We start from the raw sequence: 25,622 nt of genomic DNA, 5'->3' as shown, positions 1-25,622 counted from the left end.
TATTTCTTTTGAAACTCCTGCACATCGTGACTCATGTAATTTAAAAGTCGAGAATAACTCTTCTAGGGTACTTACCTCCAAGTCCTTAGATATTGTTGGTGCAGGGAGCACTAGACAATCGAACCTGAGTTTTGATTATGTCAAAGGATCCAAAGTTAAGTCGTTTTATGATCTAACAAGTTTGATTGAGCTCGCAGGAAAGTCCTAAGTTGTCTTAGGCAAAAGTCCTAGTGGATTCTAGGCAGGTGGAAATCCTTAGGGGGTGGTAACCCTAAGTGTAGAAAAGTCCTAGCTGAGGTTAGGCAGGTGGAAAACCCTAGGACGTGGTAACCCTAGGTCCTGGGGGTAGTAACCCTCGATGAAGAAAAGTTCTAACTGCTATTAGACAGGTGGAAACCCCTAGGGGCGGTAACCCTAGGTCCTAGTGATGGTTGCTACTCGGAAAACCTGGAGGTTCCACTGTACAAAAATTTTGTACAAAGGTCTGAACCTTTTCCTAGCTACCATGTGTTCTTTTAAATTAAATTTTGGATCGCCTGCGGAACTTAACACGTTTGATCCAAAACTTAATCTATTCGTTCTTTTAGGTTTTGACTTGGGTCTCCTGCGGAACTTAACACGTTTGACCCAAATCACCTTAAGTTATTAATTCCATTAAATATTAATTTCCATAATTGGTTCCCAGTACTGACGTGGCGAGGCACATGGCCTTCTTGGATATGGGAGCAACCACCACCGACTAGACAAAACCTTTTATGGAAAGCTAATATTTAATTTCCTAAAATAACTTTAGGTTAACCGAAAAGAACAATCAAATCACAAGGAAAAGAAAAACAAAAGAACACTATATCGAAAACAAATTCGAAACTCTAGAATCGTTTGCCTCTTGTATTTGGTATTATTTCCAAAAATAACTAGTATGATGCGGAAAGAAAAATTACTAGTTATACCTTTTAGAAAGACCTCTTGATCTTCTACCGTATTCCTCTTCTAACCTCGGACGTTGTGTGGGCAACGATCTTCCGAGATGAGAACCACCAAGCACCTTCTTCTTCCTTACAAGTTTCGGCCATCAAAACTTCTCCTAGGATGAAGAGGTTCGACCACCACCACCATGCTCCAAGGGATGCTAGAAAAGAGGCTTCTTTTCTCTCCTTCTTCTCCTTCTTAGATCCGGCCACCAAAGCTATCTCCACCATGAGAAGGTTTCGGCCACACAAAGGAGAGGAGAGGAAAGAAAGGGCCGGCCACACCCAAGGAGAAAAGAGAGGAAAAATAGAATAGAGTCGTTCACCTTGAAGCCTCCTCTACCCCCTCTTTTATAATCCTTGGTCTTGGTAAATAAGGAAAATTTAATAAAAACTTCCTTAATTCTTTTGCCATTGAAAAGGAAAATTTATTTAATTAAAATAAGTTTCTCTTTTCAAGTTATAATGGCCGGCCACTCTTCTCCCCAAAACAAGGAGAGTTTTAATTAAAACAAAAATTAAAACTTCCTAATTTGTTTCTAGAAAATTATAAAAATTTCTCCAATAATTTTAATCCCTTCATGATTGGTTAATAAAAAGAAATTTTATAAATTAAAATCTTTCTTTTAAACATGTGGATAATTTCCAAAAAGAAAAGTTATCTCTAAAAATTAAAATCTCCTTTCAATCTACAAATAAGGAAAGATATTAAATCTTTTCTTAATCTTTTGTAGAAACTAATAAAAGAGAATTTTTAATTTTTAAACTTTCTTTTAAATCATGAATATAATTAAAAGGAAAGTTTTTACCAAAATTAAAATCAACCTTTTAATCTACAAATAAGGAAAGAGATTTTAACTCTTCTCTTAATCTTTTGTAGAATCTTATAAAAGGAAGGATTTAAATTTTTAAACTCTCTTTTAAATTATATTATCCACATAAGAAAAATTTTAAAATTTAAAACTCCTTTTTATTTAATAGGGCCGGCCACATGAATTCACCCATGAACATACCCATGGTCGGCCCTAGCTTGGTCTCCAAGCTAGCTTGGCCGGCCCCTATAGGATGGGTAAGAAGGTGGGTATGCGGTGGGTATAAATCTCTATATACTAGAGGCTACGATAGGGACCGAGAGGAGGAATTGGTTTTGGTCTCCCGATGAAATTAAGCATCCCGTGTTCGCCCCGAACACACAACTTAATTTCATCAATAATAATTCATTCCACTAAAGAACTATTATTGAACTACCGCACCAATCCCAAATTACATTTTTGGGCTCCTTCTTATTATGAGTGTGTTAGTCTCCCTGTGTTTAAGATAACAAATGCCCACTAATTAAGTAAGTTACTGACAACTCGCTTAATTAATATCTAGCTCCAAGAGTAGTACCACTTAACTTCATCGTCATGTCGGACTAAGTCCACCTGCAGGGTTTAACATGACAATCCTTATGAGCTCCTCTTGGGGGCATTCTCAACCTAGATCACTAGGACACAGTTTCCTTCTATAATCAACAACACACACTATAAGTGATATCATTTCCCAACTTATCGGGCTTATTGATTTATCGAACTAAATCTCACCCATTGATTAATTAAAGAAATAAATATCAAATATATTGTTGGTGCAATATCCCTCAGGTCAAGGTTGACCTGGGTAACCAAGCTGAGTCTTGGTTTGGGTTTAGATGTTTGATAATAAGATATTGATTGAAGAAGAGTCAAGTAGGTCAAGGTTGACTGGATACTTGACTGGGAAGTCCTAACTGGGATGTAAGGCAAAATGAAAGTCCTGGTGAGTGAAGCCAGACAGAAGAAAAGTCCTGGTGAGTGAAGCCAGGCAGAAGGAAGTCCTAGTGAGTGAAGCTAGGCAGATGGAAATCCTGGTGAGTGAAGCCAGGTGAAAGTCCTAGTGAGTGAAGCTAGGCAGATAGAAATCCTGGTGAGTGAAGCCAGGTGAAAGTCCTAGTGAGTGAAGCTAGGCAGATGGAAATCCTGGTGAGTGAAGCCAGGTGAAAGTCCTAGTGAGTGAAGCTAGGCAGATGGAAAATCCTAGTGAGTGAAGCTAGGTGAAAGCCCTGGTGAGTGAAGCCAGGCAAGGGAAAATCCAGATGGATCAAGGATGATCGGACATCTGGTGCTGGGAAGTCCAAGTAGGTCAAAGGATTGACTGGATACTTGGCATGAAAGAAAAGTCCAAGTAGGTCAAAGGGATTGACCGGATACTTGGCACAGAGAAAAGTCCAAGTGGGTCAAAGGGATTGACCGGACACTTGGTAAGGGAGTCCTAGCAGGTCAAGGGAGTGACTAGATGCTAGGCATGACATACCAACAGGTCAAGGTTGACCGGATGTTGGTTTGGGAGGTTTAGGACTTGGTTTTGGACAAAACCAAGTCGGATCGATCGATGGATCGATCCGGACACTCCAATCGACAAGCTTCCGGATCGATCCGTGGATCGATCAGAGGTCCCAATCGATTGGGACGCTTGCTGCTCACGCGATAAGCGCCGGATCGATCCGTGGATCGATCCAGCGCTTTCTGAGAAGAGCGCCGGATCGATCCGTGGATCGATCCAAAGCCTCCCGATCGATTGGGAACATTCGAATCGACGGGATCCGACCGTTGGCGTCGTTTAGGCCGCAGGCGTTCGATGGCTGCGGTAGAACTTCTCCGATTCACTCCAGAGCTCTCGCCAACTCCTCCACAGCGCTCACAAAGCTCAGATCGCCAGTTCTTGAAGGATCTTGGAAGCTCTCCAAGTCAAGAGGCGGATCAAAGGCAAGAAGAGAAGCTAGGGTTAGGGTTTTCTGTACTCATTGTAAGCTTTGCGCTTGTATTTTGTTTCCCTTTCCTTTCTTCTTGTACTGAGAGTCTTGTAGGGCTTCTCCGCCCTCGGTAGTTACCGAAAAGGAGTGTTTTCATAGTGGAGGGTGCGTGCGTGGTGTGGATCCTTGGACTAGTCACCTCTTGTGAGGTGGATACCAAGTAAACCAACCGTGTTAGCGTTGTTGTGTTTGTTTCTGTATTTTCCGTTGCGCATCTTTGAAGGAACAAGCAACGCCGAGCACCGAGCGAACGCGACGAGCTATTCACCCCCCCCCCCTCTAGCTACTTTTGGTCCTAACATATATGTGCTTGTTATTATATTAGGATTAAGAGCACACACTTCCATAATAACTGAGGTCTTTGTTCCTTTATAAAATCAGTATAAAAGGAACGACCTCAAATGGTCCTACTCAATACACTCTAAGTGTACTAGTGTAATTATATAGTTAAGATAAACTAATACCTAATTACACTACGACCTTCCAATGGTTTGTTCCTTTCCATCTTGGTCGTGAGCTATTGTTTATAATTTATAAGAAACCGATAACATGATCTTCTGTATGTGACACCACACACCATGTTATCTACAATATAAATTAATTGAGCAACTACATTTATCATAAATGTAGACATTTGACCAATGTGATTCTTATTTCTAGATAAATGTTTATACCAAAAGCTAGGCTTTTAGTATACACTCTAACACCTAGGGGTGATAATCCTAGGCGAAAAGTCTTGATAGGTCGAGTGCTTCGGGCAAAAATCCTAGAGTTAGGGACTCTAGGTTGAAATCTTGGTGGTCGTGGACCGGGTGGAAGTCTGAGCGGGTCGTTGAGTGGACGTCCAGCATGAAGACCGGAAGCCTCGAGTGCTGAGCAAAAGTCCAGTCGATCTGGAAGTCTGGACTGGCAACAGGTAAACTCTCCTGAGTGAAGTAAGTGAGGACGCGTTCCCCGGTGAGGGAATAGTAGACATCGGTTCGACCTAGGATTTCTGGATGAAAATCCGAAGTCAGAATCGGACAGTCCGGAGACTGTCAAAATGACTTATTATGTCTTATATTATTGTGTTAAACTCTTTTTTGCGGGACATGTTTTGTATTTTGGACTAACACATCTTGCAGGGAGTGAAAAAGCCTTAAAGCCTCGGATGAACAGTACCCGAGGCGCCCTCCGTGGAGCTTGGAGGCGCCTCGGGTGCACTGCTTGAAGGCTCCACGCAGTAGAGCAAGAGACGCCCTGTAACGCCCGCCCTCCCCTCCTGCTAAGTGGAGGCGGGGTTACCTTCTATTATACATGATGTACGAACGAAATAGTTTCTATGATTTTTCATTTTAAAACAGCGGAAGTAATTGTTCATTTAAATCATAACTAATCATACCAATATGTCCAGCATAGTTATAAACTTAAAGAAACATAATTATCCATTCCTAACATGCAAGTCATCAACATAAAATAAACACATTTCGTATCATTCCTAAGTTCACATAAGCAGGTCATTTATTTTCTTTAGCCAAGCCACCACCACACACATCTCTTGCCCCTCCTGCTGCTCCTTTAGTTTATCCATTCTTTACCTTTATTTGTGGTACAAGGAAAGTAAGCTATGAGCACACAAGGCTTAGTAAGATCCTTTCCTACTCACAAAAACCGTACAGATCATATAAGAGTAATCATATCACATATCATAGCATAAATGAAACTCATATCATAACATATCATGTCATATCGTAAAAGTAAACATCATGACATATCATATCATAGCATAAAGAATATCCTATCATAGCATGTGAGTAAGAGTCATATCATATCATTCCATATTATAAACATATATGCAATATATCCTTTAAATCATGGGTGATGTCATGTGCAAGATGCTTTTCAAAACATATTTCATGTCATGTGAAAAATGTCTTAAAAATAATAACATATAGTACTTAAAAATAATCTCAACATGAGGGGGCCCGGCTTAGTACCACATACATACATAAATGCGCGCATCCTAAGTAGACTCAAGGTAGCTAGTCTTGAACCTACTAGGAAACTAGGCCCGTATCTCGACCTAGGGGCACGTGAGGAGCCCACCCTTTACTAGGCTCGTTTCTTAGTCCATCGACCTAGGGGCGCATGAGTGGCCCACCCTTTTGGTACAAGCCATACAAAGTAAAATATTATGTCATATACATATCATAGTATATCATGTTCATGTCATTCATAGCATATCATATACATGTCATTCATAGCATATCATATTCATGTCATTCATAGCATATCATGTACATGTCATTCATAGCATATCATATTCATGTCATTCATAGCATATCATGTGCATGGCATTCAAAACTTTTCATAACATAGAGAGTGTTCTTAATCCCACTTGATAGGGAAGCAACTCTTAGGCCTTTCACTTAGCTTGTCATAAAGAGTACTCTTAGTCCCAACAATAGGGAAGCATCTCTTAGGCCTTTTCTTTTCATTTCATAAAGCATACATATTTGAGCATTTAGCATATCATAGAAGACATTTTCATGCATAATTCATAAGCATACATAAAATGAGCATTTAACATATCATGGAAAACATAAGAATGCATGGAACATAAGTTAGCATCTCCTAATTCATATCATGGCAAAGTGAAGCACATAAGGAGTCATAATTGGGTCTCAAACATCAACCTACTAAGGGTGGCCGAAACATGCAAGGGTTCTTCTAGATTGCAAGAAATCCTAAAAGCATATGAACCTTAAATCAATTCATAACATTTATCATAAGGAACATCATAAGCATATTAAATTTAGGTTCTAAGCTTCCTAGGTTTAAACTTCACAATGTGGCTGAAACATGCAAGGCCTAGATCTAGGTTACAATTAGCATATCAACATGTGAACCCTAAACAATTTTCATAACATTTATTATAAGCAATAACATGGGCATATTGAGTTTAGGTTTCAAGCTTCCTAGGTCTACCAACTACAAGTGGCCGAATGTCATAAGGTGTGGAGCTAGGTTCTCAACCAAATACAAGCATGAGAATATCATGTTAATTTCATATTATATCATAGGGAAAAACATGAGCATGTTAGAGTTGAATTTAAGCTTGCCTAAGCCTTAAATTCCATATTGGCCGAAAGTTTTCAATGTGGAAACCTAGTTCTAAACAACATGAAATCTTAAGTACATCAAGTTATCTTCATATCATATCATGAGGAAGATCATAAGCAAGTTAGATTTGAGTTTGAGCCTCACTAGGGTTTTTAATCCTTTCATGGCCGAAACCCTAAGGTAAGGTTCACCTAGTTCCAAACAACATACAAGCATGAAACATCAAAGAAACATTCATAACATATCATGAGAAAGATCATAAGCATGTTAGTTTGAGTTTTAAGCTTCTCTAGGGGTTTTAATCTCTTCATGGCCGAAACCCTAAGGTGGGGTTCACCTAGTTCCAAGCAACTTACAAGCATGAAACAACAAGAAAATATTCGTATTCATGTCACAAGAAAGATCATAAGCATGTTAGTTTTGAGTTTGAGCTTTCCTAGGGTTTTTAATCTCTTCATGGCCGAACCCTAAGGTGAGGATTCACCTAGTTCCAAGCAACATACAAGCATGAAATATCAAGGAAATATTCATATCATATCATGAGAAAAATCCTAAGCATGTTGGTTTTGGGTTTAAGCTTTCATAGGTCTTACAACTCATCATGGTCGAAAGTTTCAAGGGAAACCCTAGGTTTTTAAGCCATCTAAACTTGAAGAAAAACCACATAACTACTTGTACCACAGGTGAGGGGATGCTTACCTCCTCTTGATTGGTCTTTTTCTTAAGAAATATACCCTTGTGAAGAAGAAGAAGAAGAAGAGAGCTCCTCCTTCTAGTATTTTCCTTTGCTTCTTTTGCTTGTAAGAAGTAGGTCTTGAGGCTTTCTTCTTGAGGTTTATTTTTCTTAGGGAGAAAACTTAGTTGAATCTCGAAAACTTGGGAGAGGGATGGCTCAAGGTCTCGGAAATGGTGTGGAAAGGGAGGAGGAAAATGAAACTCTTTTTTTTTTCTATTTTCCTCCTTATGCCAAGTGGGAGGAAGAAGCAAAGATGAATTTTTACCTTCCCTTTCTCATTAACTCCTTCCTAATTATCCTTAATGAGGCAAAGTGTCCCCATTCATCCCCTTAATCCCTCTCATTTCATTCCCTCATGCATCTCCACGAAAATGGAAGAGAAGGAAGAAGGAAAAGACAACTTGTCTTTTGCTAGCTTTCTTCTTAATCATGAGAAGGAGGAAGAAAGCTATTTGAGATTTTCTTACTTTCTTACTCTTACTTTTTATCTAAAATTTCCACTCTCTATTCAACAATAATCTATGATGGCCTAATGGTAAATCCATAATCCTTAAAGATTAAAAAGGTTCAAGGTTCAATCCTTGACCAATTCCTTTTTATATATATTTTTGGTTCTATCTTATCTTTTTATTCTAAAAGAGAATCTTCACATACTTAGCTTAAGGAATTCGTGGGTGTTACAGTACCCCATACCTCATAGAAAGTTCGTCCTCGAACTTAGAATAGCGACATCAGGTGGCACAAGACTTCCTGCTGAGTGCATCGGCCACTTTGTTCACCTTTCCTGGATGATAAAAGATCTCGCAGTCATAGTCTTTGACTAGTTTGAGTCATCTACGTTGTCTCATATTTAGGTCTTTCTGTGTGAAGAAGTATTTCAGACTCTGGTGGTCGGTGTAAATCTTACACTGAGCTCCATATAAATAATGTCTCCATGTTTTGAGCGCAAAGACCACGGCTGCTAGTTCTAGGTCATGGGTGGGGTAATTTTTTCATGCTCTTTAAGTTGTCTAGAGGCATAGGCAATGACCTTGCCGTCTTGCATGAGTACAACTCCCATTCCTAATATGGAGGCATCGCTGTGCATATCGAAGCCCTTGTCACATTCTGGAAGAGTAAGGATCGGAGCACTAGTCAGTCTCCTTTTTAATTCTGTGAAACTCTTCTCGCAGTCATCTGTCCATTCATACCTTTTGTTTTTTTTTTGTGAGAACTGTCATAGGGGCTACAAATTTGGAAAGATCTTCTACAAATTTCCTGTAATAGCCTGCAAGCCCGAGAAAACTTCTGACTTCACTGGCATTCTTCGGGCTGTTCCAGTTGCTTACAGCTTCGATCTTGCTTGGATCCACCATTACAACATCCTTGGAGATAACATGACCCAAGAATGATATTTGATCAAGCCAGAACTCACATTTGGAAAACTTTGCATATAGTTGTTTCTCCTGAATGATTTGCAACACTGTGTTCAGGTGTTCAACATGCTCTTCTTGGGTTCTGGAATAGATGAGAATATCGTCAATGAAGACGATCACAAATTTATCAAGATATGCCGTAAATACCTGATTCATCAGATCCATAAATGTAGCAGGAGCATTGGTTACTCCAAAGGGCATAACTATAAACTCATAGTGTCCGTATCTTGTTCGAAATGTCGTCTTCGGAATATCATCCTATTTCACTTTCACCTGATGATAGCCGGACCTCAGGTCAATCTTTGAGAAGACGGTTGCACCCTTCAGTTGGTCGAACAGGTCGTCAATCTGTGGAAGAGAGTATCGGTTCTTGATTGTTACCTTATTTAGCGCTCGGTAGTCTATACACATTCGCATGGATCCATCCTTCTTCTTTATGAATAGTACCGGAGCTCCCCATGGGGAGTGACTAGGGCGGATAAGTCCCTTGTCAAGTAACTCTGATGTTCCTGAAGTTCTTTCAGCTCAGCCGGTGCCATTCGGTAGGGTGCTTTAGAGATCGATTTAGTGCCAGGAATCAATTCAATCTCGAATTCTATTTCTCGATTAGGGGCTAGTCCTGGCATTTCATCGGGAAATACCCCTGGATATTTGCATACTACCCGGACATCTTCTAGCTTCCGGTCATCATTTTGACTTGCGTCGACCATGTGTGCTAGAAAGCCAGTACATCCTTTATCTAACATCTTTTGCGCCTTTATGGTTGATAAGAATCCCTCAATTCCTTTCCTTGGTTCCCCAATAAATTCGAACTTCCGTTCGGCTTCCGGTCGGAAGACTACTTTTCTTTTATGACACTCGATTGAAGCACCGTACTTGCTCAGGAAATCCATGCCTAGTATAATATCAAAATCCTGCATGTCGAGTATTATCAGATCGCAGTAAAGTTCTCTATCTGCGATTCAGATAGGCACGGCTCGCAGCATCTGATCGGATGACATCACTTCTCCCAAAGGCAGGGTTGTCAAAATTTTGCCATTTAAAACTTATGGTGGCAACTCTAACTTTTTCGTGAAGGGTGTGGAGACAAACGAGTGGGTTACTCCAGTATCAAATAACATAGTAGCATACTAACTGAAAATAGGTAGCTGACCTGTAACAACTGTAGAAGCACTCGCCACATCCTCCTTGGTGAGAGAGAAAACCCTGGCATTCGTCGTCACTGGTGGGGCTTCTAATCTCCCTTGGCTAATCGGAGTCCCTTCCAGAGCCGCTTGCATCTGATGTAGCTGTGCGGGGGTACTCCTATTCTGGTCATACTGCTGAGATGGTACCTGGAACCAGGTAGGGCAGTCTCTGACCATATGTCCTTCCTGTCCACAATTGTAGCACTTCCTCGTACCCTGGTGGCATACTCCGGAATGCTGCTTTCCACAGGTGGTACACGGAGGGTACCTAGGCTGCTTATTCGCTGGTCCACCTTTAGTGTTGTTCCATTGCTTCCTCTTTCCAACGGAACTTCCTTTCCAACCTGCTCTTGTACCTTGAGACTTTTGTCCTTCTGTCTGTACTTGGTTCTTACCCTCGTTCATTGCCTTCTGATAATGTTTGGTGATTAAGGCACTGCTGACTAGCTCCTCCGTAGTCTGCGGTCTGTTAACTCCGCCGACCACATTCAAAGCTATCTCGGGTCGAAGCATCTTCAGCATCAGTCTGACCCGTTCTCTTTCCGTGCTGACCAACTCTGGACATAGGCGTGCGAGGCGATTGAAGCGCTTTACTGCTTCGTTGACAGATAAGTCACCTTGTTGGAACTCGGTGAACTCGTCGTAATGTCGATTCGTCACTCGCATATGGAAATACTCCTCCAAGAACTCTGCTTCAAAATCGGCCCAATTCATTAGGTTGATTTTGTTGGTGCAACCTTAGGTCAAGGTTGACCTGGTTGACCCGACTCGAGGTGACTTGACTCGAGTTGTATTTTGATGTTTGACTTGGAAGATTGTCGGTGCAACCTTAGGTCAAGGTTGACCTAGTTGAGTTGCATGTCGATGTTTGACGAGAAGAGAGTTGTATTCTTGATGTTTGACAAGAATAGGTGTTTGGGAGATTGTAGGTGCAACCTTAGGTCAAGGTTGACCTGGTTGACCTGATTCGCGAAAAGTCCAAGTGTGGAGACTTGGCACTGGAAAAGTCCAAGTACGGAGACTTGGCACGGGGAAAAGTCCAAGCAGGTAGCTTGGCACGCGGAAAGTCCAAGTATGAAGACTAGGCAGTGTGGAAAGTCCTGGTGAGTGAAGCCAGGCAGTGGGAAAGTCCTAACTGGGATGTTAGGCAGTTGGAAAGTCCTGGTGAGTGAAGCCAGGCAGTGAGAAAGTCCTAACTGGGATGTTAGGCAGTGTGAAAACCCTAGTGAGTGAAGCTAGGTGAAAGTCCTGGTGAGTGAACCCAGGCAAGGAAAAATCCAGATGGATCAGGGATGATCGGACTTCTGGTGTTGGAAAGTCCAAGTAGGTCAAGGGAGTGATCGGATACTTGGCACGAAGAGGAAAATCCAGATGGATCAGGGATGATCGGACATATGGTGTGGAAAAGTCTAAGTGGGTCAAAGGGATTGACCGGACACTTAGCGGGGAGTGCTAGCAGGTCAAGGGAGTGACCGGATGCTAGGCATGATGTACCAGCAGGTCAAGGTTGACCGTATGTTGGTGTGGAAGCCTTAGGTTTAGGGCTGAGAAGTTTGGATCGGGCTGCAGACAGATACATCCATCGATCGGTCCGGTGACCGATCGGGCGTGCTATACTGTGATGGTTCTCGATCGGTCTAGAGACCGATCAGGAGGCGCAAACAAGCGGGAGAAGAAGCCTGATCGGTCTACGGACCGATCGGAGGTTCTGATCGGGTGGACCGATCAGGATGTTCTGATCGGTCCATGGACCGATCGACCGAACAGGGACGGAACAGGGTCTGCAGACCGATCAGATGTTGCCTGATCGGTCCACGGACCGATCAGGTTCTAGCCGTTGCGACGCAACTTCCTCTGTTTCTTCTTCGCGGTATAAAGGGGTCGAGGGCTGCTGCCTTTCTTCTTGAACTTCTGTTCTTCTGCTGAAGCTTCTGCTTCAACTGAGCTTTGATTGAGCTCACCTCCGAAGCTTCGCGTGAGCTTCCAGTCGTCGACCAGCTGCTGCGTTTGGGTTGTGAAGTTGCTGCTTCACCTCCAGTCGACAAGAAAGCAAGCAATTGGTAGAGTGCTATTGTATTCATATTGTATTGTTTTTCTTACTGTTCTTGTACTCTTTATTTGCTGTTGCAAATGTTTGTGGCGAGGTTTCTCCACCCACAAGGAGTATATTGTATTAGCCGGTTCTCCGGGGGCTCATCCACCGACGGATTGACTGGACTCGTCCACCTTACGGACACGCCGAGGAGTAGGAGCCCTAATCTCCGAACCTCGTTACATCCTTGTGTTAAGGTTTGGTTTTCTTCTCTTTCGTTTCTTTGTATTTTCCGCTGCGCTAACACGTTTTGTAGAAAGAAACGACGATTTGGGGTCGACTATTCACACCCCCCTCTCTAGCCTCCGTACGAAGGATCCTAACAGATTTGTCTTTTGATCTTAACTCTTTCCCACCACATTCATGCGTCTCCGGAAAAACAGAATGATACACACTTGATCTTTTCTGATATTGGCCAATCCAGCAGCTCTACGATACTTTTCACTGTCTTGAACCAGGCCTGGGCGTCCCATGGTTCGCAAGTACCCGAAAAATTCTCCGGCTTCAGCCTTAGCCACTGTATCAAGTAGGTTTCTTGTCGGACCACTGGGGCAGGGGCTATCGGTAGTGCCGGTGCAGCTGTAGGTACGACGGGCGGTGTATTCTGATTTGTTGGTGGGGTGGCCGGATTTTCTTGTTGATTCATCAGAGCAGTGATCACTTGTTGTTGTTCCGTGATCTGATGTTGGAGGTCTGTAACCACTTGGGTCAGATCTGGTGGAGTCACTGTCTCCTCGATCCTGTTACCGCGTCTTCTTGTAGCCATGTTTATCTTCATAAATGACAACAAGGCTAGCATAAGTCATCATAGTTTCTAACCAGGCTAACCTAAGGTGATTATTATTCTTAACAAATCCTAGCCTATGTTATAGTCAATTCTATCCTACCTTTATGCATCCCTAGACTAAAACTGTGAATCATAAAAGAAATAAACATACATATTAGATTAAAACATTTCTTATCATGCATAAAAGAAATAAAGTAAGCATAGAAATTCTTACTTGGAGCAGTAGAGTAGAGGCTTGATGTGTGTGTAGTGAGATGGCTAACTTGGCTCTGATACCAAAACTGTAACGCCCGCCCTCCCCTCCTGCTAAGTGGAGGCGGGGTTACCTTCTATTATACATGACGCACGTATGAAATAGTTTCTATGATTTTTCTTTTTAAAACAGCGGAAGTAATTGTTCATTTAAATCACAACTAATCATACCAATATGTCCAGCATAGTTATAAACTTAAAGAAACATAATTATCCATTCCTAACATAAGCGTAAGTAAAAGTGGTCATGCAAGTCATCAACATAAAATAAACACATTTCATATCATTCCTAAGTTCACATAAGCAGGTCATTTATTTTCTTTAGCCAAGTCACCACCACACACATCTCTTGCCCCTCCTGCTGCTCCTTTAGTTTATCCATCCTTTATCTTTATCTGTGGTACAAGGAAAGTAAGCTATGAGCACACAAGGCTCAGTAAGATCCTTTCCTACTCACAAAAACCATATATATCATATAAGAGTAATCATATCACATATCATAGTATAAATGAAACTCATATCATAACGTAAAGTAAGCATCATAACATATCATGTCATATCGTAAAAGTAAGCATCATGACATATCATATCATAGCATAAAGAATATCCTATCATAGCATGTGAGTAAGAGTCATATCATATCATTCCATATTATAAACATATATGCAAGATGTCCTTTAAATCATGGGTGATGTCATGTGCAAGATGCTTTTCAAAACATGTTTCATGTCATGTGCAAAATGTCTTAAAAACAATATCATATAGTACTTAAAAATAATCTCAACATGAGGGAGCCCGGCTTAGTACCACATACATACATAAATGCGTGCATCCTAAGTAGACTCAAGGTAGCTAGTCTTGAACCTACTAGGAAACTAGGCCCGTAGCTCGACCTAGGGGCACGTGAGGAGCCCACCCTTTACTAGGCCCGTTTCTTAGTCCATCGACCTAGGGGCGCATGAGGAGCCCACCCTTTTGGTACAAGCCATACAAAGTAAAATATTATGTCATATACATATCATAGTATATCATGTTCATGTCATTCATAGCATATCATATACATGTCATTCATAGCATATCATATTCATGTCATTCATAGCATATCATGTACATGTCATTCATAGCATATCATATTCATGTCATTCATAGCATATCATGTGCATGTCATTCATAACTTTTTATAACATAGAGAGTGCTCTTAGTCCCACTTGATAGGGAAGCAACTCTTAGGCTTTCACTTAGCTTGTCATAAAGAGTGCTCTTAGTCCCAACAATAGGGAAGCATCTCTTAGGCCTTTTCTTTTCATTTCATAAAGCATACATATTTGAGCATTTAGCATATTATAGAAGACATTTTCATGCATAATTCATAAGCATACATAAAATGAGCATTTAACATATCATGGAAAACATAAGAATGCATGGAACATAAGTTAGCATCTCCTAATTCATATCATGGCAAAGTGAAGCACATAAGGAGTCATAATTGGGTCTCAAACATCAACCTACTAAGGGTGGCCGAAACATGCAAGGGTTCTTCTAGATTGCAAGAAATCCTAAAAGCATATGAACCTTAAATCAATTCATAACATTTATCATAAGGAACATCATAAGCATATTAAATTTAGGTTCTAAGCTTCCTAGGTTTAAACTTCACAATGTGGCTGAAACATGCAAGGCCTAGATCTAGGTTACAATTAGCATATCAACATGTGAACCCTAAACAATTTTCATAACATTTATTATAAGCAACAACATGGGCATATTGAGCTTAGGTTTCAAGCTTCCTAGGTCTACCAACTACAAGTGGCTGAATGTCATAAGGTGTGGAGCTAGGTTCTCAACCAAATACAAGCATGAGAATATCATGTTAATTTCATATCATATCATAGGGAAAAACATGAGCATGTTAGAGTTGAATTTAAGCTTGCCTAAGCCTTAAATTCCATCTTGGCCGAAAGTTTTCAATGTGGAAACCTAGTTCTAAACAACATGAAATCTTAAGTACATCAAGTTATCTTCATATCATATCATGAGGAAGATCATAAGCAAGTTAGATTTGAGTTTGAGCCTCACTAGGGTTTTTAATCCTTTCATGGCCAAAACCCTAAGGTAAGGTTCACCTAGTTCCCAACAACATACAAGCATGAAACATCAAAGAAACATTCATAACATATCATGAGAAAGATCATAAGCATGTTAGTTTGAGTTTTAAGCTTCTCTAGGGTTTTTAATCTCTTCATGGTCGAAACCCTAAGGTGGGGTTCACCTAGTTCCAAGCAACTTACAAGCATGAAACAACAAGAAAATATTCGTATTCATGTCACAAGAAAGATCATAAGCATGTTAGTTTTGAGTTTGAGCTTTCCTAGGATTTTTAATCTCTTCATGGACGAACCCTAAGGTGAGGATTCACCTAGTTCCAAGCAACATACAAGCATGAAATATCAAGGAAATATTCATATCATATCATGAGAAAAATCCTAAGCATGTTGGTTTTGGGTTTAAGCTTTCATAGGTCTTACAACTCATCATGGCCGAAAGTTTCAAGGGAAACCCTAGGTTTTTAAGCCATCTAAACTTGAAGAAAAACCACATAACTACTTGTACCACAGGTGAGGGGATGCTTATCTCCTCTTGCTTGGTCTTTTTCTTAAGAAATATACCCTTGTGAAGAAGAAGAAGAAGAAGAGAGCTCCTCCTTCTAGTATTTTCCTTCGCTTCTCTTGCTTGTAAGAAGTAGGTCTTGAGGCTTTCTTCTTGAGGTTTATTTTTCTTAGGGAGAAAACTTAGTTGAATCTCGAAAACTTGGGAGAGGGATGACTCAAGGTCTCGGAAATGGTGAGGAAAGGGAGGAGGAAAATGAAACTCTTTTTTTTTTTTTTTCTATTTTCCTTCTTATGCCAAGTGGGAGGAAGAAGCAAAGAAGAATTTTTGCCTTCCCTTTCTCATTAACTCCTTCCTAATTATCCTTAATGAGGCAAAGTGTCCCCATTCATCCCCTTAATCCCTCTCATTTCATTCCCTCATGCATCTCCATGAAAATGGAAGAGAAGGAAGAAGGAAAAGACAACTTGTCTTTTGCTAGCTTTCTTCTTAATCATGAGAAGGAGGAAGAAAGCTACTTGAGATTTTCTTACTTTCTTACTCTTACTTTTTATCTAAAATTTCCACTCTCTATTCAACAATAATCTATGATGGCCTAATGGTAAATCCATAATCCTTAAAGATTAAAAAGGTTCAAGGTTCAATCCTTGACCAATTTCTTTTTATATATATTTTTGGTTCTATCTTATCTTTTTATTCTAAAAGAGAATCTTCACATACTTAGCTTAAGGAATTCGTGGGTGTTACACGCCCTGGACACGGGGTTGGAGGCGCCCTCCATGGGCTTGAAGGCGCCCTCGAGCGGATAGGCTGCGGGTGAAGCGAAGCTTATCCACGCTATGGATCCAGCGGGCTTGAGGTGCCTCCCAGGAAGATGGGAGACGCCCTCAATAGGATATATAAGTCTATCTCAAGCAACAGCAAGGCAAGAACTAGAATTAAGCATTCTTTCAACTGTGCACTGCTCAAAGGATGATCCGACAAGCTGTAACAAGACTCCGATAACCCGAAGCTTCGAATTTACTATTTTAGTCGTTGGTATCATAGTTTGTAATATCGCGATCCGGATAATAGGATTGTACGATCCTACGATCCAAAAATCTAAAATCGATCCAGGATCGTGCAAAATCGAGTTTTACAGTAGGATCGGTAGGTTCAGAATAGAATCAGTAGGATCGTAACAGGATCATAGCAGAATCAGAACAGTATCGGCGAAAGCTTTGAGAGGTCATAACTTTTGACTCGGATTGAACTACAGGGCCTATAATATATCAAATCAAATCTCGTCTTGAGATCTTTAATAAATTTCAAAGTTTATCATTAACCACCCTATTTCAAAACAAAAAAATATCATTTAAATCCTTTTCGGATGCCTAGGAGATTTAATCTTTTTTATTATCTTTTTTTCTTCTTGTTAGGATTTTAATTATTTAAACGTATGTTTAATTATTTTTTTAGTTAGTTTTTTATTAATAATATTCTGTCATTTCTTTTTCCCAAAATGATGAGTTTTTGGATGTCTATTGTCTAGTATTGTGTGACATCAACCAATCTTTATAAGATTATTTCCGACGTTCATATTTGAATCAAAGGCTTTAATATCTTTTGTTATGTACGTTAGGTGTTTTCTTGGCCTTTAAATTAGATTATCTTATAAACCAAGGAAATATTTTTGACGTTGAATTTGTTATTATTATTTTTTTAATAGAAATTTTATATTCTTTCATTTTATGATATAAAAATATAAATATTATTAATATGCGAGAATGACAGTTAAATTACTAGTTAATTTAAATTTGTATGTATAGTAATATAATCAGAGGCGTTGAGTGTAAATAATTATATATGTATACAAAATTAGTTACCTATTTATATATTTATATGTAAATAATTTTTTAGGTATTTTTTCTAATTATTAATCATGCATGATAAGATTTTAAGGGTTTTTGTATGATCCTAAATCGATTCTACGTGCGTAGGATCACGATTCTACGAACTATGGTTGGTATATTTTATTGCACTTACTTTTTTGTATTCTAAATTGTAAAATTGCGAATTGATAGTGATTGCCCAAAGTAAACAATCAATGAGTGTGGGCCTTGGAGTAGGAGTCACCACAGGCTCCGAACCAAGTAAATCTTGGTGTTCGAGTTTGTAATTGTTCCTTTATTTCCGCTATATATTTACTCGATAGTTTTAAAACGAACGTGAAAGCTACGAGCACCTATTCACCCCCCCTCTCTCTAGCGCTTTCGATCCTACAGATATGTAGTATGCATCTACTAAGGATAACCATTCTTATATTCTCGAAAAGACGTTGAGGGTGTATCAGATTGAGTCCCGATTGATTACTGACTCTCCGAGGTTGTTAAATTGGGTGATTAGTTCTTTGATCTTCGCATGGAGTTGAGCCACCTTCTCTTGTTCATCTGGAGGTTTGTTACCTTATTCCGGAGGATGCCCCATCTTGCTAGCTTGGCCTCCGAGGTGCCTTCATGGAGTTCCAGGAATTTCTCCCAGAGATTTTTAGCGGAATTGTAGGCATCGATTTGGTTGACTTCTTGCGATGATAGTACGATTAGCATATGGAATTTTACTTTGTCGTTGGCTATAAAGTCAACCTATTATTTTTTTTCCACAAGTGTTCCTCTTTGTGTTCTCCATTTTCATCCCTGGGTACTTTCAAAACTATTTTTTAACGTTAGAAAATATCGAAATAGGTTTTAAAATATATCTCCATTTTGCGCTTCCAGAGCGCAAATTCTCCTTCGAACTTCGGTGGATGAATGCTTGAACCGATTATCGCCTTATTACTTCAGTCGGTAGTTAGTTCTTTTGGGTCGTTGGGCTCTAATACCACTTGTAGGTCCCGGTGTGACCGACAAGAGAGGTTAATTGCCCTGAATTTACAAAATACCCTTCTCATTCGTTCGTCTTTAATTAGACAAACACTTAATAAGTAAAAAGAGAAATGCGCAAAAAGAAATTTAAAGCTATCGAGATTTACTTGGTTTGCAATCGGGAAGGTTGCTAATCCAAGGTAATATTAGCACTAGCAAAGTCTCCTTCTTCAAATTAGGTCGAAGGCGGAGAAGCCCCGTACAGTGTTTGAAAGCACAAATATGAAAGACAAAATTAAAACTAAAGTACAACAAGTGTTGTATTCAAACAAAGAAGATCAGAGCTCTATTTATAACGTACTGGTCGAACTAGTCTTTTTGCTGATGTGACATCTTCGGACGCCTGGACACTCTCCGAGCGCCCCCAGCTGTGCGCCTCATTTACTCGCAATAGCTACTCAACGGTGCGATGATAATAATTCATCCTTGTCCGGACACTTGGACCAGTCTGGGTGCCCAGAGTGCTGCTGACGGAGATGAGATCCTTTATCCCAAAAATGATATGTTTTTGTGTCGCCTCGCCGATCGGACAGGTTAGATCACATCTTATGGATGCAATGCACATCATGAGGATGTCATGACCGTCCGATCGACGAGGGGAAATAGGGACACATCATTTTTGGGATAGAGGATCTCAACTCTTGCTGACGTGGACCCGGAAGTGATCGGCAGCAACGAGGCACCTGTTGGGCACCAAGGCGGTCTGGGTGCTTGAATCCTCTCCGGGCGCCAGGAGTTCGAGCTCCTGGACTTGGTCCAGTCACCTAGACAAGGTCAACTCATAGTTGACTTTGTCCTGCTTCGACTCCGATTGCTTGGGTGATTCTCCGACCATCTTGAGTTGAGCTCATCCGAATCCAACTCTGGTCTTTTCTCCTCGAGTAGTCTTCCGCTTCGGCTTCTTGTCCCTCATAATGTCGCACACTTCCTAATCTTGTCTGCTAGTGTACTATTCCGCATCACCTAGTCCTTCGGATGCACCGAGCCCTTCGACTTGATTCTCATGTTATCTTTCTCGCTAGTTGCATCTTCCTCTCAACTTTTTATGTTCCTAAGTTCCTACATACTTAGACACAAGGATCAAATATAACATGACTTAACTTGACTTGGTTGACCATATCAAAATTTACAAGGATACTTATGCCCAACTCCCCACTGGAATGCTATCATGGCCCAGTCACTCCTCATGAGAGACTAGACTCCTTGTTCTCGACTCATCTTCTGACTAGCAGTCCAATAGGTCTTTTGGCCCATGAGCTCATCTCACCATTAAACGACACATGGATTTGTCAGAGAATCAGAGGGTTATATCTTTATATGGATATGCAATACTCCTCTTATACTTGAATACGGTGGAAGCATGACGATTAGATAAACTGTCAAGTAATGATATGATACCTCATTAAATGTTAAAATTATAGAGATATTATAAAAGGGTCCCTCTTTATTGATGTGAGTCCATCATCTTTTCTTTTGAGAGTCCACTGTTCCTCTTCCTTCTGAATATTGATTTTATCATCGGTGTAGTTCCGTCAGGAGTCAGGACTCCCTAATCCACTTGTTGACGATTTTATTCCTTCTTCTACTTGTGTTTGCAGGTACGTTCCACTCGAAATCTTCTTTCAATCAATCTCCAAAGCCGCTCACCGATGACCCACATTTCACTGTTTCCATCAATAATATATAGAGAAACCATCAAAATTCACTACTAAAACTAAAAATTATATAATAGAATGGACTGCTTATTTTTGCTTTTGCTTTTCTTTTCTTTTGCTTTTGCTTATTTTACGCGTCGATTCATTGACATTTTACAAAAAAAGACAAAGAAAAAGAGCGGTATGCGGTAGGTACTGCATCAACTCAAATGCAGCATGATCCTCTCGTAGTGCTGCATTGTGACCCATCTTCTTCCTTCCAGCAATCAGAAATATGACACATTTTTCTTCTCTTATGGATTTCTCTTTGACAATATTAATGTATTCTCAAAAGTCCGAACCCAATGGCCCTTTTAAAATTCCAATCCTATCTTTTTTCTGTATTTATTGTCTTCACACAAGCTTTCTACGTCGAAACACAAATCAGCGGATAGTGCTGCCAAATATCAAAGATTTCCTTTCATCTCCCCTATCTCACTCAGTCGCACAATCTTCCCTGGTATAATAGATGGAAGATTATCCATCACTTATGACAAAAAGACAACCTAACATAGACTCTTATTGACCCGGGTCGATTTCGGGAATTGATGACATGTAATCTTCTCATCATGTATTTAATATCGGTGAGTTTTTTTTGGGACGGTCTAGTACTTAGAATATAAAATATTGCTATCATGAAATGGGGTTTAAATCTCGGTTAAATTGATATAAATATTTCTCTTATATATTAGTCATTATTTCAAAGATTAATAGTCATATGTGATTTTCCCCCTTTGTGTTGATTCTGAAACGGGTTGATGAAGACGCTGAAACGAATATATTCATCTTTTATCACCGTATATTTAATATCGATATATTTATATTTAAGTTTCTCTATATAATTATATTCATGAGATTGACGGACATGTTATTATCATGTCGGTGTTATTTATCTTAATTAACATAGATTACCCGGCCGTTTGGATATCATCAGTGGCCAGTGCCAAAGTAGAAAATTCAATTACAGATCCTGACCTACCATATCAGCCGACAGTGCATCGCACCGACTGGTGTAAACCATAATTTATTGTTAATCTTCATTTTGTTGCATAATTATAAAGGCGATCAAGTTGCATGATAGATGGAACATTTGACAGCGATTGAAACTGAGTGTGGAACAGTGGCAGCCATTTAATTTGACTTTCCACAGTGTGATTGCGAGTCCAAGTTTAACACTCCTGAAATCTACTTGGAGTACCTCGGAATTGGTGACTAGTTAGCCATGAAGGGAGTGGATGCCCTATAAATTGCCCTCCTTCCCCATGCGTCCTTGCTATAACTGGTAGTGTGCAGCTAAAATGGCTAATAGAGCTCGCGTTAAGCTTTTGGCTGTTGCCTTCATCGCCCTTGTGAGCTTCCAGCTTGCGTTGGCAGCTAGATCTCTCACCGGCGCTGCCGCAGGAGGCGGCGGTGGAGGAGGCGGCGGAGGTGGAGGCTCTGGCAATGGTTCCGGATATGGCTCCGGCTCCGGCTCTGGATATGGTAAGGGTGCCGGTGGAGGGAGTGCTGGAGGGTATGGTAAAGGAGGCGGCGGCGGCGGAGGAGGAGGAGAAGGAGGAGGCGGTGGTTCTGGCTCTGGGTCCGGCAGTGGTTATGGGTCGGGATACGGTGAGGGCGCCGGAGGAGGAAGCGCCAGAGGGCATGGGAAAGGCGGAGGTGGCGGCGGCGGCAGCGGAGGCGGTGGCGGTGGGGGAGAAGGGGGAGGTGTAGGCTCTGGCTCTGGTTACGGGCAAGGGTCTGGATCGGGTTACGGTGCGGGCGGTGGGGCTGGTAATGCTGGAGGATACGGAAAGGGCGGCGGTGGTGGAGGTGGCGGCGGCGGAGGAGAGGGCGGTGGTGTTGGGTCGGGATCCGGATCCGGTCAGGGGTATGGATCTGGATCTGGCTCCGGAGCGGGTGGTGCACATGGTGGTGGCTACGGTCGTGGCGGCGGCGGCGGAGGCGGCGGCGGTGAGGGATCAGGTGGGGGCACTGGCTCCGGCTCCGGCTACGGGTCTGGTTCTGGGTCTGGGTACGGCAGTGGGGGTGGAAATGGACATAATTAGATGACTAGCTTTCTATGGTATTATACCAGTATAATCATACAAGTATGGTTGTACGCGCTGTACCAGTAGCGCTACCGCATAATGAATAAATGAAAGCTATTTTGCTATTTATAATTACAAAGGATGCTTGATTATGGATGCCGTTATGTTCATGAAAAATTTTGTATTGTCCCGCGGTGGTCTAGTTGGTTAAGGGAGTAACAGATTATTAATAATAGGATAAGAGAATAATTTCTAATGGATATATACTTTAGAAAAAAATTCACTCTTATTCCATAGGCACTTAGACGGTTATATCTTTCTTTAGATTTATATGGAGACAGACTGTGAACAAGAACGAATCCATATACATGCAAGGGGGATAATTGCACTCCTTATTTCCTTTATTTATATATTTTATTTCTCATGATATATGATCCGGATGTAAGTGGATGGCATAAGAGTGGTTAGGGAATAGGGAAAGGGCAGTTTTGTCATTTCATTGATTGAGGGTTTTTGCTCATAAAGAGCACGGTTCACACAGCGCAAGGGGGAGGCTCTCGTGTGGTGATTTTCCGCCGCCAGCCAGGGAGGAACGTTCTCCCTCTCACATCCTTCGTCAGCGCCCGATGCAGTCGCCGGCGCTACTCTTCTTCTCCTCCTCTCCTCCCTCGCCGGCAGCCTCCGCGCGCACAGCAGCCCTCCTCGCCGGCAGCCTCCGCGTGCACAGCAGCCCTCCTCGCCGGTAGCCTCCGCGCGCACAGCAACCTTCCCCCGCGGCCACAGCCGCCGCCGGCAGCCACTATTACCTTCCCCCGCGGCCACAGCCGCCGCCGGCAGCCACTGCTGCCTTCCCCCGCGTCCATAGCCGCCACCGGCAGCCAACGCTGCCTTTTCCCGCGGCCACAGTCGCCGCCGACAGCCGCATCTTCCCCATCTCGCATCTACTGCCGCTGTCTTTAGTGGATATCGTCACCTTCCAGATAGCCGCAGCTCGATACTATTTGGGTTATTCCGGCCATCGCGCCGAGGTTGGGTTCGGCCATCGAGCCGAGGTTGTTCCGGCCATTGAGTCGTTGGGTTTCACTCTGTGCATCTCTTATGATTACGAGCTATCTGTGTTATCCGGCCTGCGTGCCGCGTATCGGCCTACGAGCCATTATGTCTCGGCCTACATGTCGCTTTTCGGATCCGGGACCACGACGACTTGATCATTAGCTCGACCAGCTCATCCATCCATCCGAGGGCGCCCCCCTGGGCCAGGGTACGTTCTCGTACCTTTTCTGCATTCAGTTAATTATGCTATATTATTATGCGGTTATTTATATGTCTGTGGGATTCGCCTCGAGCACCGAGGTACCAGAGACCGGGGGCGACCCGGTCGCTGGATACAGGTACAGTTGACCGGAGGAGGACTTCTGACGATCTGGTCAACGTAGAGGACAGATCACCCCCGGGTCATGGGGATGCGGTCAACCTTCCAGACACATCACACCGGCAGGTTCGTTTTCTCAGCTTCCAGACAGGATCAAAATGGCGCCGTCTGTGGGAACGCGCCTGATCTGGAACGTGAAGATGGATGACGCCGGATAGTTCTGCCATCCTCATGATCACGGTCAGTTTTTCTGGTATTTATCCTGTCAGTTATATGATCTGTATTAGTCCCGAAGGCCCCCGAGCCGTTCGGCCGGGAGGTTTATATCCGAGCCACAGGCTCGAAGGCGAAGACCCCCGAGCCGAGCGGCCGGGAGGTTTATATCCGAGCCACAGGCTCAAACACGAAGACCCCGAGCCGTTCGGCCGGGCTGCATACTATTATGGCAGGATGGGAAACCAAAACCCTGCGCTGTTCAGGATGATAGAGGGAGGTTATTGCCTAGGAGCGAATGCCTGAGCCGCTCGGCCAGGTACATTATAGCCGAGACTACCTTGGGGAGGATTATATGCGAGCCAAGCGCTCGATGTGAAGGCCCGAGCCGTTCGGCCGGGTATATGGTATTCGAGCCCAGCGCTCGATGTGAAGGCCCGAGCCGTTCGGCCGGGTATATGGTATTCGAGCCCAGCGCTCGATGTGAAGGCCCGAGCCGTTCGGCCGGGTATATGGTATCCGAGCCCAGCGCTCGATGTGAAGGCCCGAGCCGTTCGGCCGGGTATATGGTATTCGAGCCCAGCGCTCGATGTGAAGGCCCGAGCCGTTCGGCCGGGTATATGGTATTCGAGCCCAGCGCTCGATGTGAAGGCCCGAGCCGTTCGGCCGGGTATATGGTATTCGAGCCCAGCGCTCGATGTGAAGGCCCGAGCCGTTCGGCCGGGTATATGGTATCCGAGCCCAGCGCTCGATGTGAAGGCCCGAGCCGTTCGGCCGGGTATATGGTATTCGAGCCCAGCGCTCGATGTGAAGGCCCGAGCCGTTCGGCCGGGTATATGATATCCGAGCCCAGCGCTCGATGTGAAGGCCCGAGCCGTTCGGCCGGGTATATGGTATTCGAGCCCAGCGCTCGATGTGAAGGCCCGAGCCGTTCGGCCGGGTATATGGTATTCGAGCCCAGCGCTCGATGTGAAGACCCGAGCCGTTCGGCCGGGTATATGGTATCCGAGCCCAGCGCTCGATGTGAAGGCCCGAGCCGTTCGGCCGGGTATATGGTATTCGAGCGCTCGATGTGAAGGCCCGAGCCGTTCGGCCGGGTATATGGTATCCGAGCCCAGCGCTCGATGTGAAGGCCCGAGCCGTTCGGCCGGGTATATGGTATCCGAGCCCAGCGCTCGATGTGAAGGCCCGAGCCGTTCGGCCGGGTATATAGTCTCACTTGAAGACCGACGAGCACCGTCGTTAAAAATCGAGAGCCGCGCCGACCGGCTATAAATATCCGCGCCGACGAGCACCGTCGTTAAAAATCGAGAGCCGCGCCGACCGGCTATAAATATCCGCGCCGACGAGCACCGTCGTTAAAAATCGAGAGCCGCGCCGACCGGCTATAAATATCCGCGCCGACGAGCACCGTCGTTAAAAATCGAGAGCCGCGCCGACCGG

The 25,622-nt window shown here is 42.8% G+C and overlaps 1 protein-coding gene across 1 annotated transcript; it reads left to right on the top strand.

The window, feature by feature from the left end:
• Positions 1–21,801: 21,801 nt before the first annotated feature.
• Positions 21,802–22,729, top strand: LOC122052906 (putative glycine-rich cell wall structural protein 1). Its single transcript, XM_042614647.1, has one exon. The coding sequence runs from the start codon at positions 21,866–21,868 to the stop codon at positions 22,610–22,612; it is 747 nt and encodes a 248-aa protein (XP_042470581.1). The 5' UTR covers positions 21,802–21,865; the 3' UTR covers positions 22,613–22,729.
• The last annotated feature ends 2,893 nt before the right edge of the window (positions 22,730–25,622 follow it).

The sequence above is a fragment of the Zingiber officinale genome, chromosome 3A (assembly GCF_018446385.1).
Source record: "Zingiber officinale cultivar Zhangliang chromosome 3A, Zo_v1.1, whole genome shotgun sequence".
NCBI lineage: Eukaryota > Viridiplantae > Streptophyta > Magnoliopsida > Zingiberales > Zingiberaceae > Zingiber > Zingiber officinale.
Note: the sequence above shows the minus strand (reverse complement) of the source record. Positions and strands in the feature narration are given on the sequence as shown.

Excerpts from the sequence above, each read along its gene's own strand:
- LOC122052906 (XM_042614647.1), top strand. The coding sequence starts at position 21,866 with ATGGCTAATAGAGCTCGCGTTAAGCTTTTGGCTGTTGCCTTCATCGCC.